We start from the raw sequence: 18,492 nt of genomic DNA, 5'->3' as shown, positions 1-18,492 counted from the left end.
TACCATGACGATAGATAAGGCATTCTGTGAGTCCATGGATGGTGGTTTTGGCAGAAGCATTACGTGCAGGAAAGGCAAATCCATAACCAGAATAAGTATCTACTCCAGTAAGAACAAAACGCTGTCCTTTCCACGGGGGAAGTGGTCTAATATAGTCAACCTGCCAACAGGTTGCTGGCTGGTCACCTCGAGGAATGGTGCCATATCTGGGGCTCAGTGTTGGTTTCTGCTGTTGGCAGATCTGGCATTCAGCAGCAGCTGTAGCCAGGTCAGCCTTGGTGAGTGGAAGTCTGTGTTGCTGAGCCCAAGCATAAACTCCGTCTCGGCCACCATGGCCACTTTGTTCATGTGCCCACTGGGCAATACCTGGGATGGCTGGGGAAAGAGGCTGACTGTCCACAAAACTGGTCATCTTATCCACTTGATTATTGAACTCCTCCTCAGCTGAAGTCACCTTTTGGTGAGCATTTACATGGGACACAAATATCTTCACATCCTTTGCCCATTTGGAGAGATCTATCCACATACTTCTTCCCCAGATGTCTTTCTCACCAATTTTCCAATTGTGATCTTTCCATGTCCCTGACCATCCAGCCAATCCATTGGCTACAGCCCACGAGTCAGTGAACAATCGTACATCTGGCCATTTCTTCTTCCAAACAAACTGTAATACCGTGTGTACTGCCCGAAGTTCTGCCCACTGTGAAAATTTTCCTTCACCTGTATCTTTCAGGCTTGTCCCAGAAAGGGGTTGTAACGCTGCAGCTGTCCACTTCTGGGTGGTGCCTGCATAACGTGCAGAGCCATCAGTAAACCAGGTCCTAGTCTTCTCTTCTTCAGTCAACTGGTCATAGGGACCACCCCATGAGGCTATAGGCGCATGCTTGGAAGCAGATGGCATTGTAACAGGAGTAGAAACCATAGGCATCTGAGCAACTTCTTCATGTTACTTGCTTGTGCCTTGAGGACCTGCTCTGGCCCAATCACGTATATACCACTTCCATTTGATAATAGACTGCTGTTGTGCACGCCCTACTTTATGACTTGGAGGGTCTAATAACACCCAGCTCATAATGGGCAGTTCAGGTCTCATAGTAACTTGGTGTCCTATTGTCAAACGTTCAGTTTCCACTAAGGCCCAATAGCAGGCCAAGAGCTGTTTTTCAAAGGGAGAGTAGTTGTCTGCAGATGACGCTAGAGCTTTGCTCCAAAATCCCAAAGGTCTCTTCTGTGCTTCACCTACAGGGGCCTGCCAGAGGCTCCAAACAGCATCTCTATCTGCCACTGATACCTAAAGTACCATTGGGTCTGCTGGATCATATGGTCCAAGTGGTAGTGCAGCCTGCACAGCAGCCTGGACCTGTTGAAGAGCCTTCTCCTGTTCTGGGCCCCACACAAAGCTAGCAGCTTTCCGAGTCACTCGGTAAATAGGCCTGAGTAACATACCTAAGTGAGGAAAGTGCTGTCTCCAGAATCCAAATAGACCCACTAAACGTTGTGCTTCTTTCTTGGTGGTGGGAGGGGCCAGGTGCAATAACTTATCTTTCACCTTAGAAGGAATCTCTCTGCATGCCCCACACCACTGTACTCCTAAGAATTTCACTGAAGTAGATGGTCCTTGAATCTTGGTTGGATTTATTTCCCATCCTCTGATATGCATATGTATTACCAATAACAACACAAAGTTATTGCTACTTCCAAAGTGGTTGCTACTTCCTGCTCACTTGGTCCAATCAGCATAATATCATCAATATAGTGCACCAATGTGATATTTTGTGGAAGAGACAAACGATCAAGGTCCCTTCTAACTAAATTATGACACAGGGCAGGAGAGTTAATATATCCTTGAGGCAAAACTGTAAAGGTATACTGCTGGCCTTGCCAACTGAAAGCAAATTGCTTCTGGTGGTCCTTTTGTACAGGTACTGAGAAGAAGGCATTTGCCAGGTCAATAGCTGCATACCAGGTTCCAGGAGATGTGTTAATTTGTTCAAGTAATGACACTACATCTGGTACAGCAGCTGCAATTGGAGTTACTACCTGATTTAATTTTCGATAGTCAACTGTCATCCTCCATGATCCATCTGTCTTCTGCACTGGCCAGATGGGAGAGTTAAAGGGAGATGTGGTGGGAACCACCACACCTGCATCTTTCAAGTCCTTGATTGTGGCAGTAATTTCTGCAATTCCTCAGGAATACGATATTGTTTTTGATTCACTATTTTCTTTGGCAGAGGCAACTCTAAAAGCTTCCATTTTGCCTTTCCAACCACAATAGCCCTCACTCCACAGGTCAGAGAACCAATATGAGAATTCTGCCAATTTCTGAGTATATCTATCCCAATTATACATTCTGGAACTGGGGAAATGACCACAGGATGTGTTCGGGGACCCACTGGACCTACTGTGAGTCACACATCAGTCAAAACTCCTTTAATCACCTGTCCTCCATAAGCCCCTATTCTAACTGGAGGGCCACAATGTTTTTTGGGATCTCCTGGAATCAGTGTCAATTCAGAACCAGTATCCAATAGCCCCCAGAAAGTCTGATTATTTCCTTTCCCCCAGTGTACAGTTACCCTTGTAAAAGGCCATAGGTCCCTCTGGGGAAGAACTGGAGAAAGACTAACAGCAAAACTTTTAGGTGTCTTATCAAGATCCTTCCTCAGGGGAACCTGGCCACCTCTTCATTCAAGAGGTTCTGGATCTGTAAACTGGCTCAAGTCTGGAAATTGATTCACTGGCCAAGATTGCCTTTTGCCATGATCCAATGCAGCCTTCCTATCATTTGTTTGAGGATTTTTCTGCTTGTACAGATCAAACAGATATGTAGTAGGTTTCCTATGTATTTCATCCCTGGAAACACCATGATGGATTAGCCAGCACCAAAGGTCCAAACGAGTCACACCATTATAAATTCCACCTCTCTGCCCATTACGGGGTATGTCATTATAAACATTGTTTTGTTTACGCTGTCCATTATAATAACTACGATCACCTTGTCTCTGGCAATTCAATCCTGCTACCTGGCCCTTGTTAACTCGGGGCCCAATTAAACCCATTGAATTTAATTCATCTAACTGAGCAGCAGCATCTCCAACCCTAAGGTCTGGCACAAGAAAAAGGGCAAGAACAAAACTCTTTAAATGTGCTGGTGCCCCTCTCACCAGTTTGCGTCTTATAGGACTGGTGAAGGGCATATCTTCTGGACCTTCCCACTGTGGAGGATTAGGTTTTACACAACGTATCCACTCTAGCATTGCAATTTCCCTAAGCCGTAAAATCCCTTCATCAACGCTAAGCCAAGGGATATCAGGCATCTCCAACTCCTTTTCAGTAGGCCATCGTTTGATAAATACTTCAGTCAACCAGTCAAACAAATTTTGACACCTTTTTGAACTGTGTGAGCTTCCATATTAAACCTAGAATCTCCACTCAGAGGGCCCATGCCAATAAACTCATCCTGCTCTAGTTTTATGTTCCTTCCACCATTATCCCACACCCTTAAAATCCATTCCCACGCATATTCCCCAGACTTCTGCTTGAATGAATTAGCAAACTCATTAAGCTCCTTATTAGTATAGTGTATTTCCTCATGGACTACACTTTCTACCTCCCCTTTAGGGGCCTGCTTTGCCTTGAGTCTGGTTATAGGTCTAGAAGAAACTATTGGTGGGCCCTGAGAAACATCAGTATTGTCAGCAAAAGTCACTGCTGGATTATCAGGCTTTGAGGGATTAATTTCCTCAGGTGGAGAAGGCATTATTTCAAGGGGTGGGGCTGAGGGTACTACTTCTTCAGGTGGAGCAAATTCTTGAAAATCTGAAGATTCAAAATTCTCAATTTCAACTGGGTCTTCCCACACATCCCCATCCCAAGTTATAGGATCCCATTCTTTGCCAATTAATGCCCTTACTTTAATGGCTGACACCTTCTGAGGTTGAGACTTAAATTTTTGCTGTAATTCAGCCAACCTTATAATGAGGGCTTCAGTTTGATTTTCTGCTACTTGAGCTCTATGGCTGCTAGAGAGTAGATTCTCTTCAAGGGCACACTTAGCAACTTTTAGATTGTTTACTTGAGTCTGGAGATCTTTGATTTTATCACACAACTCCTTCCTTTCCTTCGTTGTTTTTTCCCGAGATGCAAAGAGCAACCAGCCAGCAAAATCATTTTCCGATTTTTTCCCCAACTTGGAGAAAGTATTGTATACCACAGAATCACCTAATTCATCAAGATAATCAAAGGCATTAGCTTCTTTAAGCTTGAGATATAGTTTCATCCATGGGTCTTCAATATTCTCTGAGCTCCCAGGAGGGAGAGAATCTGGAGAGGATTCAGTAGTTGAAGATGCCGGTGGACCAACCAACCAACTCCAAAATTTTGAAACATTCATCCTTATACTTGTGCTCCTCTAGAACCACTCCTGGTACCAACTTCTGTATTAGTTTGGGTTCTCTAGAGTCACAGAACGTATGGATAGTCTTTATATATAATTAGAGAGTTTGTCAATAACTTACAGTCTATAGTCCAACTCACCAACAATGATCAGCAGCAGCTGTGGATGGAAGTCCAAGGATCTAGCAGTTTCTCAGTCCCACGAAGCAAGCAGGCAAGGAAGAGTGAGAGTGAATCTTCCTTCTTCCAATGTCCTTATATATCTCCAACAGAGGGTGTGGCCCAGATTATTGGTGTGTGGGTCTCCAGCAGAGGATGTGGCCCAGATTAAAGGCATGTGCATCCATGCCTTTAATCCCAAATGATCTTGAACTAGGAGATCTCCTTGTCTTAGCCACTATGCTTCAAGGTCTCCATGCCAAGATCCAGGTCAGAAACTTATATCTCTGAGCCTCCAAATTAGGATCATAGGTGAGCCTTCCAATTCTAGACTGTAGTTCATTCCAGATATGGTCAAGTTGACAACCAGGAATAGCCACTACACTCCACCTGGCATGTGGCTGCCTAAGTCACATTTGCTCGTGTGAGTATCTCCTCACCCAGGATCCTAGAAGCAACCTTGCTGAACTCATTGGTTTGTCACATTTACTTCAATGGGAGTATTTGTCTGTTCTGTTATTCCTCTTTGTATCTAGGGTGAATAGAAATAGGCTCCAAGGAAAACTCACAAGACTTGGCACCCAAACTAGACCTTCAGAGCCAAACACGAGTTTCGGGGGGATAATTACATGTCTGCTTCAATAAGCTACACACCCAAGGCTGAGCTGTCTGAAGGTTGAGTGCCCATGGAAGGAATCCCAGGGTGGTCATCATCTTCTATGTATGGAGTAATGAACCTGCTTGATGAATGGAACCTGTCATTTGAGTACAGGAGGCTCCCCAAATGGATAATGAACTAGAAATTATATTGAAACCCTGAAAGTAGCACATAGGGGACAAAGATAAGCAGGCCATGCTGTTAGCTGTATGGCATTTGCTGTGGGCAAAAAGACATGCAACTAAAACTTTGCTCTCTGCTCAGAATGACAGCTGGGGAAAGACTTGTAGTGCTATCTTTCACATTAACTTTTGTCATGGGATAAAAAGTAAGTAAAACAGAGGATGAAAGGGTTTGCCATTTCTGAATATTGCTGGGGCATAAAGGAAAGAGCATAGAATTGAATCTGTTCTAAAGAGCCCTTTCTGTGATCTGTATAATCTTGACACCTGTGGGAAGAACTGGATGGACAGCACGGAAGGGAGAAGATGAAGAACTATTAAAGATATTTCTCATCTTCACTCTTTAATATAGAAGTAAAAATTCATGATCCAGCACACAGATAAGAGATTTGATAATAGAAACTGATAACCAGGGAGTATGCTGCCTCTGAACTGCTTGGATTGGAGAAAGGCTTTTAGATAAGAAATGAAAAGTGTTCCCACAGCCCAGCTCATGAGACTGTATGTGGGATATCTCATGCTCACAAGGGTCAGCAGTCAGCCTTCATAGATCCTGCCCATCCTTCTGTAAAAGCTTCATATATGACCACCTTAATTTCTGTGGATACAGAGAAATTCAGTAATATAAACACGGGTTCCTCCTAGAGACAAAGGCTCCATCATCTGAAGTACTACAGGATGAATCAGTCTTGGATAAACTGGCTCGTACAAACATTAGGGACACTTGGTAGTACTATATATGGTCCTCATGAATATCAGATACCAGAAGACAACATAGGAAAAACAGGCATTTTGTGGGAATAGGTCATGAGAAAGACCATATTTGATATTCAGTACACTGGACTGAGTAGGTCTGTCTGCATAGAAGGGCTGAGAGAAGTTAATTTCAGAGGAATCTATGACTGGAAGGTTTTGTGACTTTGTTGGGTTCTATGGTAGGGTCTAATCCTTAAGCACTAGGAGAGGCAGTAGTGGCTCTGAATAATTTAGTCTGGCATGTAATGAGGGGTTTCAGGCTGCTGTAGCAATATCCCCCATGAGAACTATGCCTTGACACAAATTTTGCGATATTTACTTATAAGAGACCATCAGAGTGCTAGAGATATAGCTCAGTTGGAGTGTTTGCCTAGAATGAAGGAAGCCCTGGATACGTTGTTACTAGGGATTGCCCAGTATCAAATTGGAAGTGATAGGGGCATGCCTATAATTACAGCAGGAGAATTAGAAGCTGAAGGTCAGTCTCAGCTACATAGTTTTCTGCCAGCCTGGATATATGAGACCTTGTCTTTAAAAAAAAGTGAAACAGCACTTGTTTTTCAAAGTTTTATTCCTTTCATAAGCAATTCATGTGTTCTCAGCAGTTTTACAGTGATGACTTAATGTTTTCCTTAGGCTGTCTTGTTCTTAGACTTATGCCATGGCTAAAATTATGCCTCAGCTTTGCAATGATTCCCCCACAAGACACCCTGGAAGAACTTGAGTGGATTCAGGCTCATCTTTCCTCATTATTTTGCCCTTACAAAGGTCAAGAATAGAAGGGAAATTACAACCAGGAGAGGAAAAGATGGGACTTATTTTTGTGGCACATTACCACCTCATCATTCCACTCTTCCCCTGTTCCACTTACTTGAGAAGTGGGCAGCCAGTTCTGGAGTATCACCTTTCTCACCTCTGTTCCTTTTCCAAGGATTTCCCACAGTTCAGCCCTTCCATCCTAAGGGAGTCCCAGAGCATGCCTTATCTCTTGGGTCAACAGAGAAACTGCAGAGTGTTGAGCCCAGCTAAAGGGCCCACCTAAAGCTTTTGGTTCTGCTTTTTCTTTAATTCTTGTACTCTGAGAATATGTTATCCATATCTGTGCTTTCTGAGATCTAATTTACTCTTAGAAACCACCAAAGGTAAAGAAATATTTCTCCAATCACTTCCTAATTAGCTGTGAGTCGTGAGCCTTTCGCAGAATCAATGACATCTCTGGCTGGGTCCTGCGCAGTTCTGGATTCTCACAGAGGGCAGGAAACCTTCATAGCCACCCACACTGCAAGATTTTGCCCAGAATAGCTTGAAGAACTCACTTTGGTCAGGACAAAGGTGAAGTTGTGCCCTTCCCTGAGTCTTGAGCAGGCTAAATAGTTCTTAAGTGTTTGCCAGAGTTAGACCTTAAGGATGCAGGTAGAGTCAATTTCCTACAGGAGCAGACTGTCCACTGAACTTGCTTTGCAACTCAATCCAGCTGAAATAAATGATGGTGTCTGTGGACTTTCCCTATATAAATGCTGTGCTGACTATAACTTTGAGCCTTTGATGCCCCAGTATAGGGGAATGCCGGGTCAGGGAAGCAGAAATGGGTGGGTTGGTGAGCAGGGGGAGGAGAGTATGGGATAGGTTGTTTCTCGGAGGGGAAACCAGGAAAGGGGATACTATTTGAAATGTAAATATATCTAAGTTGGGCAGTGGTGGCACATGCCTTCAATCCCAGCATTTGGGAAGCAGAGGCAGGCAGATTTCTGAGTTTGAGGCCAGCCTGGTCTACAGAGTAAGTTCCAGAATGGTCAGGGCTACACAGAGAAACCCTGTCTTGAAAAACAAAGCAAAAACTAAAAACAAACTGAGTGCCTCGCTTCTAGAATCTAGTGGGGAAGTGGAGTGGGCAGATGTCTCACAGGTAGTAGAAGAGTGTAAGTTGGGTGCTAAGCTCTTCTTCCCATAGAAGTAGAGATGTGTTCTGGCAGTGGGTTATGCAAGAGGAGAGGCACCCTCCTACAGGAGCAGGCTACATGAACAGGGTGGGTATATATATGGCCATGGCCATTTTCACACTGCCCCACACCTAGCATGTTCTCAATTCTTCACTGATATAGATAGGCATATAAGGTATAGGCTTTATAAGTATTTCAGGACTCCAGATCACAGTAGGCCCTGAGACCTTAGCATAATGGACTTCATGATGGAAGTACCATTCACACTGTACAACTCAACATGCAGACAACACCACCAAAACTAAAACAAAGACTTAATCCAACAAAGTCCATAGTTTTGGGAAAATCTCCAAATGTACTAACCTTGCTTTTTAGCTTCTCTGGTTATGCTTCTGGCTAACTTTTCTTGTTAACTGAAGTTATGTTAACCCAGAAGTGTGTGTGTGTGTGTGTGTGTGTGTGTGTGTGTGTGTGTGTGTGTTTTAGAAGCTCACTCTGAGAAAGGCTTGGAGCTACACTGGGATCCTAAATGTAGTCCCTGGCTGGGTGATAAAGACTTTTTTTTATTGGTTTAAACCATGTCTAAGCAGTCTTCTTTGGTGGATACCCCACAACATTTCTGGAAGCCCCAGCAAGATCCTAGAAAGCAGAGTTTGAGACACCAGGGTCTCAGAGTCCTTTGGAGCATGGAAGAGTGCAGTGGTGAGGGGACTTTGTAGGGGTGCACAACCAGAGATGTTCCAGGTCCCCAGAATTCCCTTTGATAAATTGCTGCCTGATGGTTCATAGGGGTATGATACCTCTCTCCAAAAGGAAACAAATAAGTCTGGTTAAAAAGCCTTCTGTTTGGACACATTGGTGAAGTCAGACATGGCTATTGATCCAGTGTCCTGGGTCCATGTGAGACGTCACTGGATTCTTCTGTCTCTTTAGGTGTATGTGTGGTGGCCACCTCTGGTTCTCTCTCTGTCTGTCTTTCTATGTGTTTCTTTCAGTTCTGTTTCCTGGTACTGGACAATGGTTTCTCTGAATTACCTGGCTTAAGACTATACCCCTTCCTGTTGGAGATGGAATGCTTTTGTCTCTGTCAGGTTGCCTAGAGATTGACCATCGCACTCCAAGAACAGGGGGTGCTTGCTTGGTTTGTTACTTGATCACTGGTCGTGGTCAGGGCTGGTACCTGTGTACAGCTGGGGAGGGTCTGGGCTTCTCATCCAGGGTCCCTGCCATCAAAGTAGAATGCACAAAGGGAGGGGAAAATAGCTTCCCCAGGTGAACCTTTCCTCTGCTCCACTCTGTGCCTGCTTTAAGCAGCCTCAGGGAAGGGGAAAAGTTCCCTGGACTTGGGCTGAACCCAAAGGAAAAGAGAAAGTTCTACTCCTTCTCTTTGATGATTTATGTCTTTTTTAACCAATGAGCCACGTAATTGGAAAACTCAAAACCTCTTATTCTCTGAAAAAAGTAGAAAACCTGTCCCTGGGCCAGGCAGGGGGACTGATGTTAGATCATGCAGCCTGGACAGATTTTCCCTTCTGTCCAATGCTGACCAAGGAGACTTTAGACAGTCTTCATTCACTATGTCCTTTTAAAAAGGATTAAAGACAAGCTGGTAAGATGACTCAGTGGTTAAGAGCACCGACTACTCTTCCAGAGGTCATGGGTTCAAATCCCAGCAACCATATGGTGGCTCATAACCATCTGTAATGAGAAACAAAGAACCTATGGTCCAGAGCAAGATGGAGAAAGGGAAGGGATAAAAAGGATTAAAGACTGCTGGTCAAAAGGTTTTGTCATTTAGTTGGCCCCAGATATTAGGAGAAAGTTATAAAAGTTAAAGGTTTAAGTAGGTAGGTCCCAGTTGCTGGAGATTGCTCAAAAGGTATTTAACAGAGGACTGATTGGAACAAGACCTTTTGCATAAACTGAAAGCCACCATCACATTTTCTGATGATGAGATACAGTTAGACTTAACAGATATACAGCGAAGTTTTGGTGTCTTAAACTGTCAGAAGAATATCTCTTGTCTAAAAGTTCTGACCTTAGCCCAACTGACTCCATGATAGAAGTACCATTCAGGCTGTAAAACACAGCACGTAGACAGCACTACCTGCCAAAATTAAAATAAAGGCCTAATCCATAGAAGTCCATAGTTCTGGGACAGTCTCCAAATACTACCCTTGCCTTTTGGCTTCTGTAGTTCTGCTTCCAGCTAACTGTTCTTGCTAACTGAATGTGTCAACTCAGGACACGGTTTTTGTGCTTAAAAGCTCACTGTGAGAAAGACTTGGGGCTACACCAGGATCCTGAACACCCGGTGTAGTCCCTGGCTGGCTAATAAAGAGACCTTCTACTTAATAGAATATATAGAATATAGTAGAATAATGAAGATATTGGCTTACACCCGTGTCTGAGCAGTCTTCTCTGTTAGTCCACAACATTAAAGGATAGTAAGATACATTGCTCTAGTTTATGTTTTTTTGAGAAAGGATTTCACTTATTCCAGGCAGGCCTTGAACTGTGTAACCAATAATGACCGAACTTTCTGTTCCTCTTGGTTCCACCCTGGAGTGTTGGGATCACAGGTGTGTTCTATCAATTTATGTGGTGCTAACTGTTGAACCCAGGGCATTGTACAAGCTAGGAAGACATTCTGCCAACTGAACTACATCACCAGCTCAGTTCTCATTGGGTTGTTCACATTTTGTTGTTTGGGTTCCTTTGTTATTTTGTTTTCTAAATACGTGGCAAACCAGGGAAGCACAGAGTTGTTACTGGCCTGTCTAGGCGCATAGCTCTGAGTTTTCAGAACTCACTGCTGGACTCATTATCCATTTCTGTTTCTTAACAGGAAGCATACCAGTCAGGAATGGAAAAGTGAGTGAAGAGGGGGAGCAAGGCAGGGGAAACTGATTTCTTTTGGACATGAGTCAAACCGCAAGGAGAATGGCAGGAAGCTCAGCACAGTGCACGGCAAGTCCATGTGGGAGTCCAGCTTGAGGCTCTTGCTCACACTTTGACTGTCGATGAGAGTGGTAAGGTGGGTGTTCAAATTCAAGGGGCTGCAGCGAAGCGAGGGATTGTGGAGAGGAAGGTGGTCAGAGATTAAGGAGCTCCTGATGAAGAATCAGGTAAGTGGTACAAATGGTAGCTTGCTGTGGGTAAGCTGACCTGACTCTGCGGCTCTGCTAACTACCTCGAATTTAATTTCCTAACTGACCTATACCCTCTCCCCACTATCATTTTATACTGTTGAGACTATACTTTCACTATATCAAATTAAATACAAGTTTAGGGCTGACTTTTCTTTTTTCCAGTCTTTTGAGACAGGGTTTCTCTGTATAGCTCTGGCAGTCCTGGAACTCACTCTGTAGACCAGGCTGGCCTCGAACTAAGAAATCCACCTGCCTCTGCCTCCGAAGTGATGGGATTAAAGGTGTGTGCCACCACTGCCTGACTGCCCTTTCTTTCGTAGTCAATAGATATCTTGTCCTTTGTTGGGCAGGCTGGCTTCCCCTGGGGGTAACATCTAACTCCTTCAAATTCAATCTGGGAAACAGAACTCATTCTAGACATTTTGTGCTTCAAGTTCAGGAAACATTTCTGAAGGGACTTTCCAAGAACTGATAACACAGTCTTGTGGGTTGGAGGGCTGGCTTTGGTTTCCAAGTGCAGGAAACCACAAACAGGAAAGGCCATGAGTGAACTCAGTCTGTTTCCTAGCTATGGAGGGCTGCCCAGTCCAGGCAATGGGGCTAAGCACCATCTCCTGTTGAATCTGGGAAAGGACAGGTTGGGGCTGCCATCTTCCTCAGATGGCTCCTCCCCTCTCCACCACCCCGTCTTCATCTTTTTTATGCTAATAAGAAAGCTCCGGCGACGGGTGACTTATAAACAACAGACATTTATTTTTTTCTCAGTTCTGAAGTTGGGAACTCTAAGCTCAAGACACCCTTGGTGCCACCTGTGATGAAGGCCCAGCCTCTTCTTTGGGGTGTCCTGACATCACACTCCTTCGTCCTCTGCCTCCTCTGCCACCACACCCCAGACTTCCTCCTTTCCACTGGTCCTTCCCTTTCCACTCAGCCTCTTTAGCTTCTCTCCCTTCTCCTCCTCCTGCCTCCCCGTTTTCTTCTCAGCGTCCCCTTCTCTCTCCCCTAGTACCATCTCGTTCCTTCTTCTCTTCCGTTCTATTCCTTGTCTCTTCTTGCTCTCCCTCTCTCGTCGGCAGCGGGATCTCTCACGGAGCAGCAGCGGGCAAGAAACACAGAAGCAACCGCAGCGCGGTCCTGGAAGGTGGGTGTGTGCGGAAGGGTGCGGAGGGCAGGAAACGCGGGCAGCAGCTCTGCGCGTGCGCATAGCACGGGCGCTCTGGAGAGACTCCTGCCGGAGGCTTTGAGTCATGCCCAGGGGGCGGTGCTTGAGCCTCGGGGGCGGAGCCTGGCCCGGAGCTGTAGGATGTGGGCGTGGCCCGGATGGCGTCAGATCTCGTGAGAGCGGCGACTGGTGACGGGGGTGGGGGGCGGGTGCGCCCGGGATATGCGCGGGTGTGTTTGAATCTGGTCCGAGCGCGGGAAACGATGGGTCTGCGGTGAGGTGAGCTCTGCGCGGTGCGTTGAGTGGGATGTGAGTAGGACCGGGCGGCGGGCGACCGCTGGCGGGCAACCGATCCCGTCGCGGGCTTCCTGTGCGCGGCCGCCATCGGTCTCGGGCGCTTGTGGAATGGGAGGTGCTGCGGGAGGGCAGAGCGGGACCCCGGCTGACTGGGACGGATCCCGGTCCGAGACGCGCGGCTCGGCCAGGGAGGGTCTCAGCCTTGAACCCGGGTTCGCTAGGTAGGACCTCAGACCGGGACTACCCCGGAAGAGGGCCCGAGTGTGACTAGAGAGGACTCTGGGACACGACCTGGGCACACTGGGGAGGCGCTCAGACAAGGACTGGGGACGCAGACCCCAGACGGGGAGCCAGGGTGAGTAGGTAGCGCCAAAGACCTTCACCCGGGTCGACCAGGGAGAACACCAGCCCTGAATTAGAAACTGACATCAAGAGGACTCCAACCCTGACCCGAGAATGACATGGATGATCCTGGCACAGGGCTAGGGAGGGCACCAGTGCTGACACTTGCTGGATTTATTCTTGGACTGACATAGGGAGGAACCTGAACCTATACTTAGGACTGATCTAGGGAAGGAGACTAATCAGGATATGGAGTCATGGGCTGGAGAGAAGGCTCAGCGGTTAAGAGTACAGACTGCTCTTCTGAAGGTCCTGAGTTCAAATGCCAACAACCACATGGTGGCTCACAACCATCCCTAATGAGATCTGACCCCCTCTTCTGGGGTGTCTGAAGACAGCTACAGTGTACTTAGATATAATAATAAATAAATCTTTAAAAAAAGATATGGATTCACAGTTTGTAAATCTAGCATATGTATATATTATATGGCGTACTAAGTTGCCAAAGGCTGTACTTAAGTAAACAAAGTGACCATAATTAGCAAAGTGTTGATACTGGTCACCCTCAGTTTTCATCTCCATTTAATTTATCACATAAAAGTTATGGTTCACAATTCAGCCATTTGATTTGGGGAACAAAGTGGCTGTATTTAAGATTTACTAATGTCAAATTGAGGTTATTTTCTTAAATTCAGTTTAGAATAGGAATGTATATTTATTGTGATTCACGGTCTCTATAATTAATGCCAACAAATCTCCATATTGCTGTATTTTTAAAGGTATAGGCGATTTTCAGATTTATTTTTAAAATGAGAAGACGTGTTGCAAATATCATTTGTTGTAACTGTATTGTTAGGTTTTTGTTTTGAGCATGTCATTGTAGCACCAGGTAAAAGGGTAAAATAGCATTTCCTGGGAGAACGCATATAGGAAGGAGCAAGGTCCCTTGAGCTCTCATTATCCTGTAGGTGTGCAGAGGAGGGGAGGGTGCTCAAGCTGGGCACAGATGCACTGTCTAACAAGCTCCCAGGTGACCTCAGGACTCTTGTTGTGGTTTTCCTTACAAGTCTCTCACTTGACAAACAAGAGAGGATTGTTGGGTGGGATCTTCTTGGAGGAATGGGACTTTAGAAGTGGAGTCTGCAGAATTCAGCTGTGGAGATCAGCCTGACCCTATTGCATAAATCCAAGCCAGCATCCAAAAGAGAAAGTAAGAAGAGAAAGTAAGATCCCTGAGGCAGATTTAATTTCTTGTTCCTTTTGTTGTAGTTTCATTGACAGTTGGTGATAACATAGATACTTTGTTTATAACATCATCGGTAGATTTTTTTTTTTAATTTTCAGATTCTTACAATTTTGTGTCACAGTGTTGTTATAAACGGTCTTCTGCAGTGGTATAAAATTTCTTGAATGTTTGTATTAAATTAAAACTTACGGGAAAATTTGCACATTTACTTTTTGGTCTGATTGTATCCTACCAGGGTTGTAAGGCAATCTCCCTTAGGAAAGTCACATCCATCATGGAAAAACGGGAGGCGTTCATCCAAGCAGTGTCTAAAGAGTTGGTTGAAGAGCTTCTGCAGTTTCTTCAACTTGATGTAAGTTATATGTTTTACTTTTGTTGCTTTGACTCTGCATATAAGTAATACTCTAAAATCGTGTCACTGAGTAAAATATAGTTCTCTCAGTGAATGTTTATTTTCTAAAATGATAGGTAAATTCTTTAGAATGAAATGGACTCACTTTGGGACTGAGTTAAAAAGTAGAAGATAAACAGAAGTTATCCAAAGAGCCTATGGAGCTGAAGGGGCTTCTAGGCTTGGAGAAGGCTGGCTGTGTTTTAACCTGGAGAGTTTTGGCAAGTCCAGAGTGCAGTGATGGGAAAATCAGGGAAAATGGGAGGCTGAGTCACTTTTCTGTTTCTGTGATAAAACACTGTGACCAAAAGCATCTTGCAAAAAGATCTCATTATTGTCTTATGGTTCCAGAGGACTGAGCCCATCATGCTGGGGAGGCATGCCAGCCAGAGCAGGAGGCTGAGAGCTCACAGTCTCACCTGCAAGCATGTGCATAACAAACATCTAGGCTGTAGCACTTAAACCTTCCCAATAGTGCCACCAACTGGGAACCAATGGTTCAAATACCAGAGTCTGTAGAGGACATTTCTCATCCAAATGACTGCAGGACTTTTAGGAAGTTCAGAATTTGTCTAGTGGGCAGAGAATGGCCTGCATGTAGACAGAGGGGCCAGAGTGGAGGGGAAACTAGAACAGAAGACAATAAGAAGATGGAAGAAAGATTTGCCTCTGGGAATGCTTGTCTGCCTGCATGTGCAGAGCAGGTTGAGGGACCGAGCCAGGTAGTTGGAGAGTAGAGTCCTGCTTATCACTGAAACTGGCTTTAGGTGGAAGTTGGAAGCCTTCAACTGCAGGGATCCAGTGTAGTTTGATTAGATATAATGGTAAGGGTCTAGGTGTGGGGAAAAGATGACTGTCAATATGATATGTTCAGGGTGGTGGCCACGAGACAGACTGACTGTGTATTTGAAGGTCAGAGCAGTCTCAGCAAGAGATAGAAAGGTGCCATTAGCAGTACATGGGGATTTCTGTCCTGGAAGTGTGTGGGAGTGAGTGATAGGAACGAGAGTGGGGTGGAGTTCTGCACTAGTACTGTGGTAGTTGGCGCTTTGTACAGGAGGCTGGAGCCAATATGCCCGACCTATTTTGATTATTCAGTGAAAATCAAAAGGCACAAGATTAGGGAAGGGTCTAATCATGAACTTATTGCTGGTAACATTTATAAAACTACTTTTCTTCATAAGACAAATGATCTTATAACATGATCTTGTCTCAGGTCATACCATAGTAGTGTCTATAAGAGCAAAATATAATTTATAACTGTGTAATTATCTGCATTAGTGGAGGTGTGACTGGTGGTTTGTGTTAGAAATGTAATTCATCTGTATTTTATGCCTAGAGGCTGTTGTTTCGAGTCACATGCCACAGTTGAACTAATTTTCTATAATGGCATTTTCAGTACTTTAACCTGATAGGAGCTAGGGAAAAGATGCACATCTGTTTGAGGCCTGTTGGGTAGGTGAATCACTTAGTGAATAATCACTGAGTTCTGACATGTGCATTGCTAACCACCACCTTGCAGCATTGGTGATAAAAACTAGAATGGTAGGCATGATGGTCTAAAATTAAAATGGTGTGAACTGGTAGTAAAGTAAGTTAATAATATTAAAAGGCAAGCAGAGAGTCGGGGAGATGGGTCAGTTTATAAAGTGCTTGCCACCCAAACCTGAGAATCGCCTTTGTAAAAGGCCAGGTCCCATTGGCATGCCTTTAATCTCAGTACTGGGAGGTGGAGACAGGAGGATTTCTAGAGCTTGATAGACAGTAGTCTATTCAGTCAATAAGCGCTAGGTTCAATGAGATATCCTGATGACATCCAGCATCAACTCTGGTCTTCATACAAGTGCACAGCTGTATACACAAACAAATGGAAAGACAAATGTAGTAATTCAAGGGCACATTAGTGGCCTACTGAGGATGCATCTTTTTGAAGTTCCTTCATACTAGCAGCCTATTAATGTTGAGTCTCTGTTATGGCTTGGCAGCTAGCTGATATCTTGGTGAAATATTTATTAGTCTTTTTTAGTCTAGCATTAGTGAGCTTTGTTTATACTTAATAACTTAATGTAACCAGTCATGAAACTTGTAAAACAATATAAATGTATGTGTCTTTATTAGAATTGTATATTGCTTAGTTTTGTTATGAAGTGCCATTTTCTTTCTTTTTTTTTTTTTTAATTTTTTTTTATTAAAGTGCCATTTTCTATAATGGCATTTTCAGTACTTTAACCTGATAGGAGCTAAGGAAAAGATGCACATCTGTTTGAGGTCTGTTGGGTAGGTCTCTCCAGCTTAGTGAATCACTGAGTTCTGACATGTGCATTGCTAACAACCACCATCTTGCAGCATTGGTGATAAAAACCAGAATGGTAGGCATGATGGTCTATACCAGAAATTACAGCACTCAGAATACTGAGGCAGAAGAATCATGAATTGAGGATTGATGGTTTGTGGTCAATCTGGGCTAAAAAGAAAGACTATCTCAAGTAAATAATCCACAGAGGTTATTGAAGAAAATAGGGCTAGAGGTACAATACTAAAACATTTTGCCTATGACACATTAAAGATAGCACCCTAATAGAACACAGTAACACACATTAAGTCACTAAAAATAAGTGCTATGGTGTCTTAGTTGGGGTTTTACTGCTGTGAACAGACACCGTGACCATGGCAACTCTTATAAGAACAACATATAATTGGGGCTGGCTTACAGGTCCAGAGGTTCAGTTCAGTATCATCAAGGCAGACATGGTATAGGAGGAGTTGAGAAGTCTGCATCTTCATCTGAAGCCTGCTAGCAGAATACAGGATGAGTGTTTTATAGCCCACACCCACAATGACACACCTACTCCAACAGGGCCACACCTTCTAATAGTGCCACTCCCTGGACTGAGCATATACAAATCATCACATATGGTAAGTGTGATGCTTTCACTGGAGAAAGATTGGGAGTTTATAGTTAGAAGTAGACGGCCAGCTTACACAGTCTCTGCCATTTTTGTGGGGAAGGGGAAGCAGAAAAGAGAAGAAAAAGACAAACTAGCCTGAGAGGCATGTGGATTAGTGCATAAGAGTGCAGTGCAGTGGGCTTGGGAGTTGAGGGAGCTAATAATTTTTTTTTGTTGTTAAAGAAAGTATCTTTGTTTTAGAAAAGTAGACCCTGATAGAGTCACATGCCTATAACTAACTGCATTAAATGATTCCAAAACAAAGAATGATCCTAGGATAAAGAATCAGTAATTGGTAACCACTGAGTACACTTTGAGTTCTTCTTATGTATGCTAGAACTTTTGTGTATGTTTATTTAACATGGGGTGCACATGTGGGGGTCAGACAATGGTCTCAGGTGTAGGTCTTTGGATGCCTCCCATCTTTTGTTTGAGACAGGATGTCTCAGTCTGGAATTTTGCCATGGAAGCTCTTGTAGGTGGCCCAAGAGCTTCTAGACAAAGATCCTCTTATCTCTTCTGCCTCAAAAAGCAGGAATTTAAGAATTAGGTTGCCATGCTCAGGTTTTTAAATGAATTCTGGGGATCCAAAGGTGGCTCTTCTATGTTGACCTAATGATTTGAGCTATTTCCACAGTCCTGTACAAGCTTGAAACTTAAACTTGCAACTAGGTTTCATTATGGTATTTTTCATGTTAGTTTTTTGTTGTTGTTGTTTTAGTTTTCCTCCACACTCCTAGCTTCTGCCTCCTCCCATATGCTTCTGTACAGTAGCTTCCTTTCTGCTTGTATGTCATGTGTGTATTTTTCCCATGCTTTCCCTTACCCAGCAACACTTTGCCCCTCATGGTCTTTTATGAA

At 44.2% G+C, this 18,492-nt stretch overlaps 1 protein-coding gene across 6 annotated transcripts in view; it reads left to right on the top strand.

The window, feature by feature from the left end:
• The first annotated feature begins 12,009 nt into the window (after nucleotides 1–12,009).
• Ncapg2 (non-SMC condensin II complex subunit G2) overlaps nucleotides 12,010–18,492 on the top strand; it is a 56,976-nt gene continuing 50,493 nt past the window's right edge. For 2 of the 6 annotated variants that reach the window (XM_052184838.1, XM_052184832.1), the window contains exons 1-2: nucleotides 12,597–12,700; nucleotides 14,528–14,644. In XM_052184838.1, coding sequence (XP_052040798.1) covers nucleotides 14,567–14,644 — 78 coding nt within the window. In that variant the 5' untranslated portion in view covers nucleotides 12,597–12,700; nucleotides 14,528–14,566. Of the gene's footprint in view, nucleotides 12,387–12,596; nucleotides 12,717–12,861; nucleotides 13,060–14,527; nucleotides 14,645–18,492 lie in introns of those variants that run through there. The other 4 variants (XM_052184835.1, XM_052184834.1, XM_052184836.1 and 1 more) reach the window with 4 other exon arrangements.

Source organism: Apodemus sylvaticus, chromosome 6 (assembly GCF_947179515.1).
Source record: "Apodemus sylvaticus chromosome 6, mApoSyl1.1, whole genome shotgun sequence".
NCBI classification, from domain to species: Eukaryota; Metazoa; Chordata; class Mammalia; order Rodentia; family Muridae; genus Apodemus; species Apodemus sylvaticus.
The sequence above is the reverse complement of the archived record's forward strand: the minus strand, read 5'-3'. Positions and strand labels throughout refer to the sequence as shown.